Consider the following 20,779-nt stretch of genomic DNA (forward strand, 5'->3'; position numbering starts at 1 on the left):
CACCGATGGACTCATGGAATACATATATTGTTCCTGGCAAAAGAGCGCACGGACAGGCACACAAGCTGCGCGGTTGTGAGGGCCTGACTCGGCGGGTTACATTAGTGACGTCCGCCTCGATCAGTTGGCACAGGTAAAGAATTTCCTCACTTGAAAATATGTCTTTCATGGAGAACATCTTCCGGGTACGCCAGCGAATTTTGGCGGTCCCGAAATACCCGTGCCCTCCGGAGAGAGCCCCTCACAATCCGTGCGCCAATGTCGTATGGGTCGTCCAAGTACGCTGTCATTGTCAGGAGGACACGTCCGCGGAGGGGTGCTGTTTAAATAGAGCGTGGTTAATTGGAATCCTGATGTTAAGCAAGATCTAACTCTGACACGACCAGGTTTGGCGTGTGGCGTGTGTTGCCATGGCAACACTTCTCGGTTCCAACATATCCACCTTTCGTAGTCTCGCATAGCCGCGAACTTACGTCGCACGTGATAAAGTTACTCTCGAAGTTACCCTGCTAAGCCAGAAAACCGGCTTCGTAGTATAGACCCTACTCACCTACGTCACAAAATGGGCGTGTCGCTGTTTCCGGCCGCCATATTGTACCTCTTTTTCAGACCTATTCTCATTGTTTTCTATTAGTCGAGCAAGTTATAGAGCAATTCATGGAAGCCCCGGTGTTATCTGACGCTGTAAACTCATTGGATCCGTTGCATAAAAGGCGTTACGTGGAAAAGCTTCAGTTTATCCATTCGCCAGATCCGTATTTGATGCCTAAATCGATGTTTTTCGACCCGCTGGCTTCGCCTGACATCTGATACCCACACAAAATCAGCCTATTCTCACGAAAGTTTGAAAAACTTTAAGAGCTTGGAGGCTTATAAATGCTACGTTGCTGGTTAGGTGAAACACGTCCTCGTACACGAAAATTCGGCAGGAATCTTGTGCTCGGAAGGTGAGTTACGAAATTTTCAATTGAAAATCTTTTGTTCTTGCTAACATCCACTGTCAAGTCTAATGTATTTCATGTCATTTGTCAATGGAGCTAGGGCTTTTAATGTTTATATGGTTTAGCGATAGCACTAACTACATACATACGTGTATGTTGTCGGCGATTAGCCTAGCAATGATCTTAATTGTGGATGTCAGCCCGAAACCCTCTAAATATATATTAAATGCATCTTACCAGATATAAAATGACTACTACATAATCTGTGGTAGTCGTTTGGAGCCCAGTTGTCTCGTCGAATTGCAGCAGTCAATCGCGGCCTCCTCTTCGTGTCTCTCGGAATACGGTAAAATCAAGTCTCTCCGTCTATCTTCTCTGTTTTTGCAACCGACCGCCACACACGACTTCACCATTTTGAGTATTAATGTTGACGAGCAGTAAAACGTGCAATAATAGGAAGAATTTACGAAGCGCTAATGCATTTCTATGGCGAGTATGCGGACATCATGGCGCGGGGGCGTGGCTGTGACGTCACGTGAGTAGGGTCTATAGGCCACTGGTCACTGAGATACACGAAAGATGGCGGCTCAGGTGGTCGTGATGACGTAGGTGACAAAAACCGATTTCCTATATTTTTCTCTATTATATTTTTTCTGTATATTCCTGGTCTTTAATGTGCAGTATTGTATGTTGTTTGCTGTATTGTATGCTGTTTAACTAAAAAAACAAAAAAAAAAAAACAAAAACAAAAACGTCACAAGTACATCATGCAGAACCATGATGCAGACAGTCATTGCTTTTGTTATGACGTCATCAATACTCGCCGTCGCGTCCGAGTGGTTCTCTTGATTGCTTTGGAATAATAGTGCTTTCCTCAATAGGAAGACAATCCACGTTTCATTTTCTTGGCCCTATGACGTAATGTAATCCACTGAAAGGTGGCAGAAATGTTCGGACACGCCACTAATCCGTTCAATCTTGCTTCTGCATCGAGTCATTTGGGTGCACGTTGAAATTTCGAGGCCTGCTTAGGTTAGCCTACCCTTGTCTAGCCGCTAACAAAGAGAAGAAACAGGTATCAGCACATCGCCGAGCAAGCAGACGTCAAGTCTCAAAATGTCAGGTGAGATGACGTTTGACTCAATTGTCTCGCAAACACTATTTTACAATTTAAATTTTTACATATACAAAATGTATGACTGTTTCTGTTTATGCTCTTATTTGTGTTTTTTTATTCTATATTTACTGCTTTTGTTTTTGATCGTGTTGTACTCATCTTAATGTGATGTAAAGCACTTTGATTACATCATTCTCATGTAACATTTCTACATATTTACCAAAAAATGCATAAATGACCTTTCAGTAACGACCAACTACAGTTACTGGACACAAATCTGTAAATATACATTTACAATGACTATGAACAGTATTCTGCAACTTAATCTGTTTAAAGGGAACCACGAATAGAAAGACATGTAGTTCCTATAAGATAAGTTTTTACGAGTGGGAACATTATGGAGGTAGATTTGTGTCTTTATTATTCAATCAAAAAAAAAGTTGCTTCGATCAAATAAAAAGTTGCTTCAATCAAAATATATACTTTCAATCGAAGAAAACGTCACTTCAATCAAAAAAAATGTGTTTGAATGCAAAAATAAATTTGAAACTCAAAAAAATATATTTGAAAACTATTTTTCTTTGATTGAATTTTATTTTTTTGATCAAAGTCAAGTTTTTTTTAATTGAAACACCATTTTTGATTGAAGTCATGTAATTTTCCGTTTGGACCACATTTTGGCTAGGACATTTGTGTCTTTATTATTCAATCAAAAAATAAATTGCTTCAAACAAAAAAATATATATTTTCAAAAGAAAAATCACTTCAATCAATTTTTTTTTTTTAAATCAATCGTAGAAAAAAAGGTTTGAATGTGAAAAAATATTTGAGACTCAGAAATTCGCATTTGAACACTTTATTTTTCATTCAAACTGTTTTCTTTGATTGAAGCAATCCTTTTTGTGTTTGAACCATATTAGGGGTAGGACATTTGTGTCAAAATCATTCAATCGCAATAAAAGTTGCTTTAATCAAAAAACTATTTTTAATCAAAGAAAAAAATCATTTGCAAAAACTTTTTTTTTTTTAATATATTTTTTATTTGAAATATATATATTTTTTTATTGAAGTGTCACTTTTTTTGAAAAGCAAAAAGTTTTAAACTTATTTTTTTCAAAGTGGAAAAAGTTTTGAACACACTTTTTTTTTTTTGAAGTGGAAAAAGTTTTGAAGGCACTTTTTTTCGATTGAATCATTTTGACACAAAGATTCTCCTTCAACGCCAGTTCCGGTGTGTTTGATTGGCAGGTAGCTGAGCCAATGACATAAAAGTATGAAGCAAGCATAATGGCCACCAGGGCTCCATCCAGCCATCGGAGTCTGTTGGAGTCTAAGCCGAATATAGGGCACCGGTACGGGCGTGTGACATCGGCATTTCACCGGAGTACCCGCAACGGTACGGTGCCCTGTGGTGGCACACTGGTCGGACCCCGATATCACCCCCCAGGCGCGGAGGCCGGCTGTCGAGTGGACGCCCCGCGAATGACACGGCACTCATACAAAGCTGAAGCGATGGGGCTGCCGGCGTAGACGCCGGCGACTCGCCGGTAGTCCACTTGCTTACTGGGCAGGCTAGTGTCGGGCCACTCGCCGACCACTCCCGTACCGGCGCGTCGCGGACACTCCGGTTGGAACCAATTGCCAACCGTCACGTCAGGGCAGCGGGTGAAGTTCGCCGTGTTAAATCACATTAAGCAACAGGGCACCGTACTCCGGTGAAATGCCGATGTCACACGCCCGTACCGGTGCCCTATATTCGGCTTAGACTCCAACAGACTCCGATGGCTGGATGGAGCCCTGGTGGCCATTATGCTTGCTTCATACTTTTATGTCATTGGCTCAGCTACCTGCCAATCAAACACACCGGAACTAGCGTTGAAGGAGAATCTTTGTGTCAAAATGATTCAATCGAAAAAAAGTGCCTTCAAAACTTTTTCCACTTCAAAAAAAAAAGTGTGTTCAAAACTTTTTCCACTTTGAAAAAAATAAGTTTAAAACTTTTTGCTTTTCAAAAAAAGTGACACTTCAATAAAAAAATATATATATATTTCAAATAAAAAATATATATTAAAAAAAAAAAGTTTTTGCAAATGATTTTTTTCTTTGATTAAAAATAGTTTTTTGATTAAAGCAACTTTTATTGCGATTGAATGATTTTGACACAAATGTCCTACCCCTAATATGGCTCAAACACAAAAAGGATTGATTCAATCAAAGAAAACAGTTTGAATGAAAAATAAAGTGTTCAAATGCGAATTTCTGAGTCTCAAATATTTTTTCACATTCAAACCTTTTTTTCTACGATTGATTTTTAAAAAAAATTTGATTGAAGTGATTTTTCTTTTGAAAATATATATTTTTTTGTTTGAAGCAATTTATTTTTTGATTGAATAATAAAGACACAAATGTCCTAGCCAAAATGTGGTCCAAACGGAAAATTACATGACTTCAATCAAAAATGGTGTTTCAATTAAAAAAAACTTGACTTTGATCAAAAAAATAAAATTCAATCAAAGAAAAAGTTTTCAAATATATTTTTTTGAGTTTCAAATTTATTTTTGCATTCAAATACATTTTTTTTGATTGAAGTGACGTTTTCTTCGATTGAAAGTATATATTTTGATTGAAGCAACTTTTTATTTGATCGAAGCAACTTTTTTTTTGATTGAATAATAAAGACACAAATCTACCTCCATAGAACATTGAGCAAGGTAAATCTGTTTTCTAAAACACAGCATTGATTTGTCACTTAGGTATCACAGCTTAGCACAGCACAAATTCAGATGTTGATGACAATGAAAATGTAAACACACATTGCCTACCTTTGCAAGAACGATGGTGTTGCCGTTTGCTATGGTCATAATGTGCAGGTCCTGCACCCATCCGCAGCAAAACTGTTCGTAGCTTTGTAGCGATTTGTAGTTTCGGAATCGCTGATGAGTGTAGTAACTTACACCTAGGGCTGGGCGATATGGCCTTAAGTACGTATCACGATAAATTGAGCAGATTTACCTCGATAACGATAAATGACGATAAATTCGCCCAAGCAAACTGTTATATAATTTGAAAATTTGAATCAATGCATGGAATACAAATTAACAGTTTCTCGTTAAATTTATTTACCAGCTTTCAATTTAACAATTGCACATGCAGTCTAAACATTAAGTATTAAAAAAATCTTGTAAACAATAAGAATTCTTGTGTGAACATTTATAACAGCTTGTATGACTTGAAAAATATCATCTCTTGAATTTCATTAAATTCATTCCGCATTGTTATACACTAGATAGTGGCATACGTTTAGATATTTAGAATAGATACAAATACGACACATCCACCCGCCCCCCAGAAATTATACTTAATTAAAAAATAAAATGTTTCACAAACCTTTCCTTTCTTTTATTCAGCTCAATTATTTACATCTTATGATTTTGGAAATCCTTACAGTATGCAATAAATAATATTCCTGTTCCCATCACTGTGCTTACTGTACTGTAATTTTTACAAAAAATAAACAATACATAGTTACTCCCTGTCATCTAGGACGAGCCACTTACAAGACTAGCATTGTCGTGTATTACAAATACTGCTTTGAACACATCTTCACAGACAAAAGCAATGACACAGGCTTAAAGAGGTCAACTTTAATTGTGTGAATCACACTTAATGACGACACGATCTCCTGGTTGAAATAGACGACATCCACTTACCGGTAATTCTATTGAAGATATGTAATGCTGAGGCAATTTGTCAACTTTACTTTTAAAAAGAAACGTGCACTGTTTATCCAGTAGATGGGGCTCTTGCAGTGTGTCAAACAGTGATTCAATTTAGGGCAATTGTCTTAAAAGTGGTTCATTGTTTCAGAAAGCCTCGGTTTTTCCATCCCTATCTGGAACCTGTCAAGAGTTTACTTAATGTCGGGTGAAAGTTTGGCGAAGCTAACTTAAGCCCGACTTCATCCCGTTTACTTGTAGCGTTAGCAGCTAGCGTTAGCCTACCGGGCTTCTGTTTGATTGGCTTCCTGAAAACCATGTGACTCCCAATGTAAGCACACTGTCTGGTTTCTTAAAGGGGAATGAACATAGCCGAACAACACAGAGTCAAAGCGGGATGAAAAGACTATACAGTATTTTCTTCTTTTACTAAATTACCGAATTTACCGACATGGTCAAAATTACGTCGGTCATCGTGAAGAATTTCGGTAACGGTAAATTTTCGGTTTACCGCCCTGCTCTACTTACACCAAACACTAAATACAGCATGATGTCCATTTCGTGTAGTGGTGGAAGCTTGTCGACATCTTCATTCCATTTGGGTTCTGCTTGCTCGTAAGGGTCAATATTGTTCATATCCTTAAGTTTGCTCACATATCTGTCATTCGCCGTGGTAACAAGTTTGTCTCTGTATCGAACTGGCAAGTTTTCCGTACTTTTTTTCATCTTTGGCACTTGTAGTTGAATTGTATTTCTGCCGTTTTAAGTTTAAATGTCCCGTGATGCGGACGTGCTTTCAATATGGCTGCGTTGTCGCAAATCTCGCATGATCCCGTGTTGCTGTGACGTAAACGCTCGAGCCTAATAAGGATGATCGTATTGCAACATCATTTTTGCACTGGAAATATAAATAATTCAGTCATCTCCCCTGTCGTCCCCTAATCTCCGGGGCATACGTCTTCCCGGGGCACCCCGCACATATCTATCATATGTATACAGTACATTTTTATTGTTGTTATGGGATTCCTTCACAGGCGAGAGAGAAACCTTACTCTATATTCATCATTCTAGCAACTGTTTCCCATTGTTGTTCATAACTGTCCATTTTATTTGTCTATTTTGCAGATATTTTCCGTAATGTTATATATTTAGATTTAGATGTAGATTTAGCCAATGGTTCGTGTTAGTGATGCACGATAATGTATTTTTCAGCCGATACCGATAACCGATAATTTCCTCCTCGTTCCAAGCGATAACCGATAATGTCAAGCCGATAATTCTATTAAAAGATTTATGTAAAATTTTAAAGTATACACAAAAGAAAATATTACTGTGCAAAAATATAATTTATTGCTCTTTTTTTTTTTCAACATAAAATATAAACAAGTATTCAATTCCAACATCTAAATAATGACAGATTGTCTGACATTGTGTAATGGTAAACTTTTGGCAACAATTACTTACAGAGTAAATACCTAAGTTGCACAAAAATGCCTTTAAAAGTAAGCCATTCCTAACATATATAACATTAATACACTGCAAAACACACCTCCTTAAAACTAGTCAGTTTTAAGTGTAAATATATTGGAAAAAAGTGAAATTATCTGCCAGCGCTTCAAGTATATTTCTCTCAGATTTCTTAGAAGAAAAATAGCTAGCTGAAAATAATCTTAACAGCCTTATTTTAAGCAATACATTATTATACTTAATCCTAAAAAAAAAAAACTTGGAAGAAGAAAAAATTTTGAATAATATTTGTGGCTACAGAATATTATTGTTATTTCATTACAACAGGAATGTGCATATTTAAATTGATAAGTGTTAATAAGTGCCAATAAGTTTTGATTATCTACTGTGACTGTAATTGCGCAGACAAATAAGTTAAATTAATTTGAAAAGTGATTGCTAATGTTATATGCTTTGTAGCAAACTGTGAAAATTATTAACTCAAAAGAGCGAGATGTCATGTACCCATTCTGCAGTGCTTTGTTTACTTTTGCGGCACTCACGACATTTGCTTTACAGCAGCTGAACTGATACACGGCAGTACGATTTGGATGGAGTTGGAGCTCGCATCTCCGTGCGTGTTGTTTTGTGCCTGAAGTTTGTTAAGCCGAAAATAAAGGCAGCGTTACAAAATCATCTGACCGCTCGTCATTTTACATACTGAATGCATTATTGACTGGCTGACTTCGTTTTCTCCATGTTTAAATTATCATCTAACCACTGTGCCGTCATGATAAGCTTGCATCACTTTTCCAAATGTCCGCGGTGAAAATGTGATTGGCATGTTTTTCATGAAGAATGGTGGTCGTATAAACTGCATTATTTTTTTATCCAGGGCTTTGGCTCTCGAGTCATTTCGCCCCCAAAAAAATCGTGTCTCGTCTCGGCGGTGGCGGCTACGTTCGTACCGGATAAGCTGCCCGCACTGGCTGGTTCGCCGCGGCGTATTCGGGGCCTGGCTCTGCTCGCACGCCGTGGGGAACACTCGAGAAACCGGGGTGTTCGCCGGAGGTCCTGAAGCCGGAGAAACGGGCTCTGCCCGCCCTGCCAACGGTGCGGCGGCGGCGGCCTGCCAGACCGGCCAGAGCGGCGGGCTCCGTCGGAAGACGGCTACTTGCAGACTATCGGTCTTCAGTCGTGCCGGTGTTTAGCCTTAGATGCGAGTTTACCATCCGCCTTGGGCTGCTTTCCCAAACAACCCGACTCTGTAATGTCACAAGCCCCGTAGTTTAGCTTGTGTTTACAATAGCTTTAGCATTCCCGCTAGCAACAGCCTCGTATTAGTTCCAAAAATCTTTGTGATGCAGTTTTAAATGGATACTGGGTTAGTGGTTTTGAATGAGGACGCTTTCTTTCGGCCTCGTGGAACTTCTGCGGTACATGTTTCGCAGATGGCGAGAGCGTCGTTTTTTCAGTAATAGCCGTCATAATATTCAACTATTTCTTGTCGTGTAACTCCCGCCTCCTCAACCCCTCCTCCCTCAGTGGCTTCAGAGAGGGGAGTCGTTGAGGAGGCGGCGTGCTGAATTCTTCGGTTGTGCACATTTGGAGGCTAAATCAAGTATATAATTATCGGATTGCATTATCTGTTGAATTTTTTTATAATCTGGATTATCTGTGTGACGTCATAATTGCCATTATCGGCCGATAATTATCGGGGACCGATATTATCGTGTATCTTTAGTTTGTGTTAATATTTTGTATTTCCAATTCAGCAGTATTGTTTTTTATTGGCTATCGTTAAACTTGCCAGTAGTGGACGGGCTTGATTATTTGAGATATTCACTGTATTCAGATCGCCAAGCAGACAAAGATTTGGTAACAATGGAATCCGTAGTTCAAAAGGGATGAGAGTTTCTTCGGTACCTGCAACCAGAGCTTTTGTAGTGGTTTACATTGCCAAAAAGCATGAAGTATGTATCCGAAGTACCTTTGTTACAGTTTGTACATTTATTGGATTTGTACATATTAGATAATATGCCATCTGTGCAGTATTTTAAACTAGAAGTTGAAGGTTCATATTCTTAGTCATTGTAAATCTATTTTTTTTTTATTTATTATAATTGTTTTATAATTATTATCTAATGTTACCGAAACGTCGTTACTCCATTTTTCGATTGGTAGACAAGTAGAGTTGTACATGATCCATCCATCATCTTCCGTATGCTCCGGGTTAGGGTCGCAAGGGCAGCAGCTTTAACAGAGAAGCCCAGACTTCCCTCTCCCTGGCCATTTCAACCAGCTCCTCTGGGGGGATCCCAAGGCTTTCCCAGGCCAGCCCCTCCAGGTCTCACTGTCATTGCCCACGTGAGCGTTGAAGTCCCACAGGAGAACGAAGGAGTCCCCAGAGGGGGCGCTCTCCAGCACACCCTCCAAGGACTTCAAAAAGGGTGGATACCCTGAGCTACTGTTTGGTGCATAAGCGCAAACAACAGTCAGAACTCGTCACCCCACCCGAAGGCGGAGGGAGGCTACCCTCTTGTCTACTGGCGTGAACTCCTACGTACATGCCCCAAGCCGGGAGGCTATCAGTATGCCCACACCTGCTCGCCGCCTCTCACCGTGGGCAACTCAAGTGTGGAAGAGAGTCCAACCCCTCTCAAGAGGATTGGTACCAGAACCCAAACTGTGTGTGGAGGAGAGTCCGACTATATCTAGTCAGGACTTTTCTGCGTCACATACCAGCTCGTTCTCCTTCCCTGCCAAAGAGGTGACATTCCATGTCCCAAAGAGTGAGCTTCTGCAGCTGGGGGTCGGACCGCCAAGGCGCCCGCCTTTGGCTGCCGCCCATCTCCCTACGCACCCGACCCCTTTGATCCATCCCACAGGTGGTGAGCCCATGTTGCCTTTGAGGATGTGCCTGGCCGGGGCACATCCATGCCAAAGGAGCTGAACAGGACAGGCTGTTTATGTTAATGTCTTACTTATTAAAATGTGATGTCAAGCAGCTTCAGTTATATGGTGTCTTAGTGGATGACAACAAGACACGAATAAATACAAAATCGTCACATAGGAATATTTCTAAAGCGATAAATATTTTGGGGACCATATACGGCAAGTAAAGAAATAATATTTGGCCCGTGTGTGTATGGTCTCGGTTTTGCAGATGCCAGTGTAGCGCATCGTCCTGAACTCCAGGAGTCTGCTCGCCTGGAAGAAGACGAGGAGGAAGAGTTGCCATACATCAAGAAGGAGGAGGAATTTGTCCACATTAAGGAGGAGCAGAGGGAGTATTTCATTACAGCTGATAACCCCCACATTGAAGAGGAGCAGAAACCTCATCCCCTCAAAAACAAGGAGGACCGTCCATATGTTAAAGAAGAGGTGGTGGACATCCCCAAGTGGACTGGTGACACCTTGAAGGGTGAAGATGGAAGTCTGAGTGAGGGCAGCAGAGGGGAAGAACCTCCGAGTGGCAGCAGCATTTTAACAGAAGGATCCCAAGCAGATAACCTCATCGATTGCAATGAGGCCACATCACACTTGCTGTTCTGTGAGTATCAAATTGAGGGGAGTGGGGGGCTCTGTCTGACACGGGGTATCCAAGAACTGTCATTTGGTTGCGTTTGTTCAATCCGTTTAGTCTTTATGCAATAGTGTGTGCAATCCTTGTTGTTTGACCATATGACTAATTTTTAAATCGGTACTTCAGCGCAAGTTTAATGAGTACTGTTTATGACACGAAAAAGCATGTTCGTTTCATACTGCCCTTGGTATTTTATGCTTCTGAATGACGAGGACCGCTTGGTTGTGATCAATACAGTAGTACCTCGACATACCATCGCTTCTACACACGATCTTTTCGACATTCGACGTAAAATTTGACACGCCATTTGTTTCTACCTCAGACGAAATTCTCCAAATACGACAAATCATGACAGCGTCGCAATTTCATTGTTTTCCCGCAAGACTGACTTTTCTTGTAAGGGAAATCAACTCATCGACTATTTTTACGATTAGCCGACTAATCTTTTAATTTTTTTTTATTAATTTTTTTTTTTTTTTACTAATTTAGCAATGAAATTTTTGAGACGCTTATCAATTCACAAAAACATTTTTTTTTTACTAATTTAGCAATGAAATTTTTGTTGACGCTTATCAATTCACAAAAACATTTTGGAACACTTAAATTCTTTATTAAAGTACAAATAAACAGATAAATAACAATAATAAATCACAAACAATGAGTTCAAATGCTGATAGAATTAACGTGCAAAAGAATGGAATGTAAACAGATTCAGAACACTGACTTTACTTTTCCAACATGATTCAAAACAATTCTTAAAAAAAATACCTAGCATTAATATTATAGTATACTGTAGTACTATATATAATAGTATTATAATAATTATTCATTGCCAGATTTTTCATAAAGGCTGTCATTTTAAAGTATTCTTAGTGTAGAATCTGAAGTATGTGGGATTAACTCCAGAAATCGTTATTTATATGACGAACATGACATGCTTTTATTTTGAAATGTTCACCGAAAGTACGCTCGCTAAACCGCTAATTTATGCTTTATAGTCCACAAAAAATTACTTTTTGTCATTGCATGTGGTGTCAGTAATAGATTTTTTGTCCTTTTGCAAATGCTGTTAACCAGCGATTTTTCATGTTTGAAGTGTCACCTTTTAACTTCAAGTTTTGGACAAGGCTGCCTGTTTTATAGCCGGCTAAAGTAGGTTGTCTTTTTTCCCATTCACTTCAATGTAGCAATGCTAACGTATATAGTGAATTAATATAGATGTGTTTTCTTATTTTGTATGTCTGAACTTTAATTCTACAGCGTGTTGATGACAGAAAAGAACTGGAGTTTCATATGCCATGAGCACGCACGCACAAATGTATGTAGGCATGCGCGCACAGCGATAAAACGCAGCCGTGAAAATGACCGCCCTCATTTTTATTTACCATGCAATAAATGGAATCATTGCATGTCGCGACAGGCTTAGCAACTTCAATAAACATGTCATTAGTTTAGAGCTGTCCCGACTAGTCGACATAGTCGACGTCATCGATGACGTAAACCCGTCGACGAGCACAACATCCCGTCGACGGTTAATGAAGGGTTAAAAAAATATATGCGTGGAAAGTTAGAATGTCGGATGCTCTGTTTGCAAGCGGGGAAAGCGGCACAAAGCCAAAAAAAAGCGCACCAGAGTGTCCAAAACATTGCCTTATTTCAAAGAAACAAAGGAGAGTACACTCTTCTGTCCTGTCTCTTCAATGCCAAGCTTCGCTGCACGTCGGCCGTGAATAAACACCTCAAGCGCCTTCACGCAGTTTGTAATTTTTTTTTTCATTTTTTTGTACACCAGAGGGTGCTGTCGCCTTACTAAATAATAATGTTTCATTGACAATGGGCCTATAAATGCTATTAGTATTGTTCTTAATGCTAATTGAAAGGTTTATTCCATGTTATGGTTTATTTTATGGTATAGAAAATTATATAAGGTTAAAAAGTCATAAATATATACAGTATATACAGTGATTGCACTCAAGGGAGAGATTGTCAATGATAAGGTAATAAATTAAGGTAAAGGCAATTCATTGATATATAAATAAGGTTTAAAAGGAAAAAGGTGAAAAGTTTTCGTTAATTTCTAATTGTGTTGTTTTATTTGTGTGCACCGTAGCTCTTACAGTGTGTTTACATCAAGAATGGAATAAAAGTTGTAAACCATCAGTTTAAGAGACCATCTTTTCAATCGGGATGCTACACTAGTTAATTCTATCAGCATTCGAACTCATTGTTTATAAGTGATTTATTATTGTTATTTACGTGTTTATTTGTACTTTAATAAATAATTTGAGTGTTCCAATATGTTTTTTGTGAATTGATAAGCGTCAACAAAAATTTCATTGCTAAATTAGTAAAAAAAAAAAAAAAAAATTACCAAAAAAAATAATTTTTTAAAATTATTAGATTAGTCGACTAATCGTAAAAATAGTCGGCTGACTAATCGGGAGAAAATTAGTCGTTTGGGACAGCCCTACATTAGTTAGTTAGATGGACTTACAATTTCCTGTCGTTATCATTCACGGCCGACGTGCAGCCAAGCTTGGCATTGAAGAGACAGGGCACTATAGTGTACCCTCCTTTCTTTCTTTAAAAATAAGTCAATGTTTTGGACTCTCTGGTGCGCTTTTTTGGCTTTGTGCCGATTTCCCCGCTTGCATACCAAGCGTCCGACATTCTGAACTTTCCACGCATATATTTTTTTAACCCTTCATTAACCATCGACGGCATGTTGTGCTCGTCGACGGATTTACGTCATCGATGACGTCGACAATGTCGACTAGTCGGGACAGCTCTAGTGACAATTATTATTCTGGTACCACTGCCAAATAGATCGCCAGCTTCGTATGGTTTTTAGTCATTTTTTCCAGTTCTTGTGCAACACAACACGCCAACTGATAGCATTAGCAATAACAGGACGTGAAAAGAGTTAACTGCACTCTCTCACTCTGCCGTCAGCCTCGCGGTGCGTTCAGGTACACCTCACAAAATACACCCGCCACATTAAAACCCGCCACATTAGAACCCGATTTGTTACATTATTACAGGTATCATTATTATTATAATTATTATGATGTATTATTATTCCCATTTTTTAAATCATAATGTATTTGTTTTGCTCTTTGTAATTGCTTTTTGCAATAGTAACAGCAGTATTTATTAAGGATTTTGTAAGCGCTAGGCTGGTGTGACTAGAAGAATGGATACCACTGCAAATAGTCAGGTTGGAACAATAATGATGCCTGTCCGGAATTAATCAGACTAAAACTTTCTCTTCATCAACGCGTTGCCTTTTTATTTTCGTTCTATGAGAACGTAGGTCTTAGCTCTTTGGTCACCAAAATATGCCTGATGAGAAAAACAACAAATTGCAACTGGGGGATCTAAAACACCTAACATGCAAAATACCTGGCATTCTTAACAGATTTAGTGTAGGTTTTTGGGCTGTGGAACGAATTAATGGAATTATCATGTATTCTTATGGGAAAGTCCTTGCATGGTACACCAGACTCACCACTGTTCCAGCTATTGAGTCTGGCCACCATTCAGCGGATACAATTTCCAGGGCAGAGCATGCCACAGCAGACAGACAGCGGAGTGGACCAATCAGCGACGGGCAGACGTGACGTTAGTAAAACGACGAGGGCAGGACGAGGGACTTGCGCGCGGAAGTAAACATACGAGGAGAGCGGAGTTTAATCAACATGGCTAGCGCGAGACAGACTGTTGTCAATGACTCGTGTCGATGTGGTTTTGGTAATTTAAAACTGATTTTACCGTGGATTGGAACATATTCTCGGCTCTCCTGTTCACCATCTGTGTTGTTGTGGAGACGACTTCCGACGCGCAAGAGTGACGTTGCTCGTTAAGAACACGTCACGCAAATAAACGAATCTGATTTGTCGATTGATTTTGTACCTGCTCGAGAGGCCGTTAATGGGCTGGTTCCCAGACTTTTCTCTCAGTGTTTGAAAAATACAGGGAGACCAGTCTGGCCGTGCCAGGCTAGGAAAGTCCTGCTCGACATACGACCATTTCGACCTACAAACAAGGTCTTAGAACTAATTAACTTCGTATGTAGAGGTACCACTGTATATGTATTTTGTGTAACTTTTTGAATCCCGTGCCATGAAAATGATTGACTTCTGATGAGAAAGTCTGAAAAAGGAAGAAGGCGGATGTGACATCGGTGGATGAAAACAACTTCACTATACTGCCCAGGGTTTCCAAAAGGATTTTTTTTCAAGCTGTGGTGGTGGTGGGCTGCTTTGGAGTCAGACAGCCCCACCATTTTGTGCCGCGGCGAAATTGTTTCATATCATGACAAACGTAATTTTTTATTTTCCAAACAATATTTGTTTTTTCCATGAAGATCCACAACAAAGATCTGTTTGCACAGTTTGCATCCTGCCTGGGAACACTTGATTTTCTTGGACAAAAAAAAAAAAAATTAAGACAATTTGAGGGCTCTTTCATGAGAGAAATCAGCAAAAAGTTCATAGTCGATGTGCTTCCATATTATAGGTGGCAATCTTGGGGCACCTAACAATTCGAGCACAACCTTTCGACAAAATAACTGCGAATAACTGCGAACAACTGCTTCCAGTATCTATCATTGAGATTCTGACACTGCTTTGCTGGAATCTTAGACCATTCTTCTTTTGCCAACTGCTCCAGGTCTCTGAGATTTGAAGGGTGCCATTTTCAGATCCCTCCACAGGTGTTTTATGGGATTCAGGTCTGGACTCATTGCTGGCCACTTTAGAAGTCTCCTGTGCTTTCTCTCAAACCATTTTCCAGTGCAAAACCAGTCCTTTTTTAAGTTTGTTTTTGGTCATTGTCCTGCTAGAAGACCCATGACCTCTGAGGGAGACCCAGCTTTCTCACACTGAGCCCTACATTATGCTGCAAAATTTGTTGGTAGTCTTCAGACTTCATAATGCCATGCACATGGTCAAACAGTCTAGTGCCAGAGGCACCAAAGCAACCCCAAAACATCAGGGAAACTCCGCCATGTTTGACTGTGGGAACAGTGTTCTTTTCTTTGAAGGCCTCGTTTTTTCCCCCCTGTAAACTCTATGTTGATGCATTTTCCCAAAAAGCTCTACTTTTGTCTCATCTGACCAGAGAACATTCTTCCAAAATGTTTTTGGCTTTCTCAGGTAAGTTTTGGCAAACTCCAACCTGGCTTTTGTATGTCTCTGGGTCAGAAGTGGGGACTTCCCGGGTATCCTACTATAAAGTCCCTTTTCATTCAGACCAGAGGTTGCGCTAGACTTTTTCGTTGTCTGTCATTTTGACTGACAGCGTCATAAAAATCCGGTCATAATCTATTTTTACCTGTCACTTAAATTTTTAAAATGATAACAATGACATATTCATTAGTATTTAGTTTGTATTCATTTCTAATTAATATTCTGTCCGAACAAGCTTAACAGAGAATACACACCGTGCCATCACATATCAAGCAGATGTATATGTAACTTTTTCTCTGCAGTGACAAAAACAGCTGACTGTGGCCCCAGTAGGTAGGCTACATACAGTGGGGAGAACACTGCCAATGGGTTTTCCCATTGGCAGTGTATCAAATACAAATACTTGTATGGAACAATGAAATTAACAGTTCACCTGCTGTGGCCTGAACGCAGTCTCACACCTTCCTCCTGGTGCGCATGGACTTGAATTACGTGCCCGCTTGTGCATAATCAAATGTCTCAAGTGGGATTGCTGCAGAGGCTGTCCTTCATCCTCCACTGCATCAGTCCCTCTTTTTCCACCTCTTTTATCAACACCATCGACATTTTGGGGCTTTTTGAAGAAACTTCGGACACTCAGTTGCCTTGACATTTTTCCGAGTAAGGCCAATGACATCATGCATCAAGAGAGATAATAGCTAATTATACTCGCCACCCTGTGGTCTGGGGTGTGAATTGCAACCTGTCAAAATGACAGATGGACTTCAGTTTTTTCCGTCACCGTTTTAAAAAAACGGTCAACGACGGAAAATATTCGGTTAACGCGACCCCTGATTCAGACACCGACGGATAGTATGGGTTAAGCCTGAATGATATATCGTTTAAACATCGCCATTGATGTGCGCGATAGTCCCATCTCAATCACGTGCGATAGTTTTTTTTTTAATCCACATACGCCTCGCTTTCTGCTCTGCGCACAGCCTCACAGCCTCCTTCTCTCAGCCCTTTGTTCCCCTCAGTCACTGCAGCACTTGCTTATTAAAGTTAACGATGGCTTTGATCTGGCCAAAGAAGCAGACTTCACACGGGCATCTGTCAATCATCTTTTAAGTTGTTAAACAGTTTCTGCAAGGAAGCCGCGCTGGATGAATGTGTGTGTGTGTGTGTGTGTGTGTGTGTGTGTGTGTGTGTGTGTGTGTGTGTGTGTGTGTGCGCGCGTGTGTGGAGATGTTGGAGACATAAATGCCAGAAGTGATCATGAGGAGTTTGAAATTTCTACATGTCACTCCAAGAATCACAGCTAAGGTAGATAAACAGAAACATATAATAAAGCCAAGCATTTATCTACTACAGTACTTTATTCTTGTTCAGAAATGATTTGGTTGGATAGTTATGTTTAAAACTAATTATGACATTTTAAGTGCTTTGTATTGGAAAAAACACCTGTAACATTTTTATGACCTTTTTATGATCTTGTAACCTTTTTTGTGACCCGAATTGATCCATATATGTATAACTATACACATATAAACATAACTGCGTCACAACTGCTTTTTAACTGCGCCATACTGCCTTTGAGAAGAGTAACTAAATGTGTGCTCTAGGTGCACACATTCTTTTGGACTGATAATGCAACTTCTTATCAGGTTATGCTCGCCATTCTGACGGGAGTTTTAGCTCATTGCTATGGTAACCAAGATATATAATGCTCCTCAAAAGTGCAATGAGTGAACCAATTATATTTGGACACGAGACTAATTTCCTTAAGAGGTTGGGCAAAACATGTCAAATTTACCATGTTTGGGCAGGCAATATGTCTCCTGAGGGTAGGGGTTGGCCCCCTCTGTTATCACGTGGCATATGCCTATAAGAGCGGACTTTTTCCGGGCCACACCTGGGGTCGGTCAGAGGATTTTACGCGTCAGTCGCTCGGCCGGAGTTCCTTGATTGCTCAAACCAGGAACGTTGTGTGGCCCTCCGTTCATTGTCGACAGGTAAGAGCTTGATTTCAATATCATCGGGGAACTCATTGCACTTTGGTGCGGGGATATTTTAGCTTCGACAACTAATTATCTAGTGCCATTGTTATGTGTGTTGATGTGTTTTTAACTGCTTCGTAGGGGTTTTTGGCAATTCAGACCTAGCGTTGTAGTTATTCTGAGCTATGTTTGTTATTCTGAGTGATGCTTGATTTTGTTTTTGCTTTTGTGGGATTGTAATCAATTAAACTCCATTTACAATCAAGCGGCTTATCAATGAGATTGGGGTCGAATGTCTTTAAGTGGCGTCTTAATTGATTTGGCTTCTGGCGGTCCGCTATAATTATTTTTAGACACAGTAAACCGTCTTTCCTCATCACCCACAGTATTAAAAGTCAAAGCTAAAAGGCAAACGGCACGAACAAAGCGCATTCTCGGCGGCCGAGGTAGAACCGTAGGTGAGGGCGGTCGTCGTGACGATCCCAAGCCGAAAATGGCACTTATCGGGCGGCGGCGTGAGAACCGGACAAGACAGTGGGTCGCTGCGTGAGTGAGTCCGGTCGGAAAACGGCTTTCAGTACGGCAAAAAAAAAAAAAAAAAAAAGCATGTTCCCCGAGGTCACATGCGCCCCCCCCGGCATTGCTCTGCGCCCCCCACTATTTGAGAAGTACTGGTTTAGACATTTGATTAACTGATTAATTAAATATGCCTGAGGGGAGGAGTGTGTATGCCAGCATCTGCTTGATCAACAGATGACGGTATTCCAGTTCCCGCCTAGAAGCTCAAAACAACAAGGATTATTGATAGTGTTGACAAATTATGTTAATGGGAACAGTGATAAAGTGATTATTCACCTTGGTGCAGCTGTAACAGTTGAGGTGTGGTATTGGCAACTTAAGGGTTAATAATGTACACTCACTGTCATGAGTTGCTTTATTGATAACTTGAATTTGACATGAGTTGCATTATTGGTAATTTGAATTTAAAATTTTAATTTGCTTAAGGAATTGAAGATACTAAATATTGTCTAGGCTTATGGCTTTTGGATCACATGCTGATGGAATTTGGCTGTTTTTGGTCGACTGTGACCTCAGTGGCTAATAGACAATTCTAGATTTTGTCGTCACGTGGAATAGTGGCCAATTTTGTAATGAGTGACCACGGCAAAATTTATTATGTATGTAATTACAGTAAATTACAACAGACGGAACTGAACAATTTGGAGAGAGAAGCGAATATTGGCGCTTCGCCAAGTGGAAATAATTAGAACGATTTTGACTACGATTTTGACTTTGCGATGTTAGAAAGAAGGTGCTTTTTGTGCCATCAAATGGTACATTTAGCTAGGGAATGTGAGTGGAAGACATACAGGACAACCTGTAAGATTGCGGAAACCGCCGAATTACCTGTTCGAGCTAGTCCAGGTTCGGCTGGCCTTGACTTGCGAGCTCTTGAAACATGCACTTTGATTCCTGCGTTACCTAAAGTAGTTTCAACTGGACTAGGACTCAAATGTCCCAAGGCCCCAATATTGCCCTCTTGCACCGCTTTGGAGAAAACGCACACGGAAATTCACTGGATCGTCTTGTTTCACCTTTTCCCACATGTACCGCACGGAAACAGCGTGCATGGTACGACACCCTGCTGGGTGGAACCGGAGCCGTGTTAGGCATCTCTAACACGATTGATGGAGAAGTCACCAGAACTATGTTGTCCAACACCGGAAGTGACATTGGCACGGTCTCTCGACCGTAGGGCTTTGGATGCCCACATCTATCGTGCCTCATGAAGAAGCGGCATCTTTATTCTTAGCACAATTGTTATGGGATAAAGAGATGTGGGGTGAAAATGCATTGGATATGACTGTGTGTAATTTACAGGTACTTAACATGAAATTACAGAAAGAAAGGTTCCTAAGGGTGGTAACATCAGCCTCAGTAGATCAATGGCGTAAGGTGTGGAACATCTCCACTGAGTCTTGGGTAAAGGTATATCCTGAGAAAACAATATGTAATGAAACTGTGTGTCAAGGAATGTGTTTGCAAATGACTGTGACTAAACCCTTATTAGTTTGCAGATATCATGTTTTGCCTGTAATTACAACTAATGCTTATTATTTTGTGAGACCTCAAGGGGAATGGTTTAGCCCACAAACCAATCTTACTTATGACCTAAGCGGATGCGACACATCGGATAAAGGTGTTGCATGTATGAAACAAGTAATGTATCAAGAAGCATGTTTTAACACGACACAGGCATTATGTGAAACCACACCCACAGTTGCCTAAAACACCGTTTTCGGGTTGTCTTGACAATGTGGAGTTTTTCATTTGGAATAATCAGACCTTCAAGCTGACTAATTTCACCTGGAGCCAGCGCTTAACGCCGGCACAGTGGGAGGCATTACGTCTTCCTTGGAAAGTGACGCTGGAGCGCTTTAGCAGCGCACTAAACCGTTCCACGTTGCTTCAAAAGATGATTGAGGAACACAGGTCTAACGTTTCCAAGCTTAAAGTGTCCACATTGATAGCTCAAAATGAAGTGGTACATGCAGCCAAAGAAATTGAGCAGGAGTCTGCTCATCATTGGTGGGATATATTTACTGGGATGTCTATGACAGCAAGACAATATTTTGTACCTCCGATGTTTATATTAATCATTGTATTAAGTATACTCACTGCTTTGAATTTATGTGTTTTTTGCTATGTCCGAAAGGTAAAACGGTCGTTAACTAATAAAATGTATACTTTAGCCTATCAATGAGAATAATAGTTGGAATAACAAATTCTTCGTACAATCGTTAT

The 20,779-nt window shown here is 40.1% G+C and overlaps 1 protein-coding gene across 1 annotated transcript in view; it reads left to right on the top strand.

Moving 5' to 3' along the window:
• Window positions 1–1,668: 1,668 nt before the first annotated feature.
• The window catches only part of LOC130917457 (gastrula zinc finger protein XlCGF57.1-like), a 35,346-nt gene continuing 16,235 nt past the window's right edge, over window positions 1,669–20,779 (top strand). Inside the window, exons 1-2 of the mRNA XM_057838879.1 lie at window positions 1,669–2,064; window positions 10,387–10,773. Coding sequence (XP_057694862.1) covers window positions 2,058–2,064; window positions 10,387–10,773 — 394 coding nt within the window. The 5' untranslated portion in view covers window positions 1,669–2,057. The remainder of the gene's footprint in view (window positions 2,065–10,386; window positions 10,774–20,779) is intronic.

Source organism: Corythoichthys intestinalis, chromosome 6, assembly GCF_030265065.1.
Source record: "Corythoichthys intestinalis isolate RoL2023-P3 chromosome 6, ASM3026506v1, whole genome shotgun sequence".
Taxonomy (NCBI): Eukaryota; Metazoa; Chordata; class Actinopteri; order Syngnathiformes; family Syngnathidae; genus Corythoichthys; species Corythoichthys intestinalis.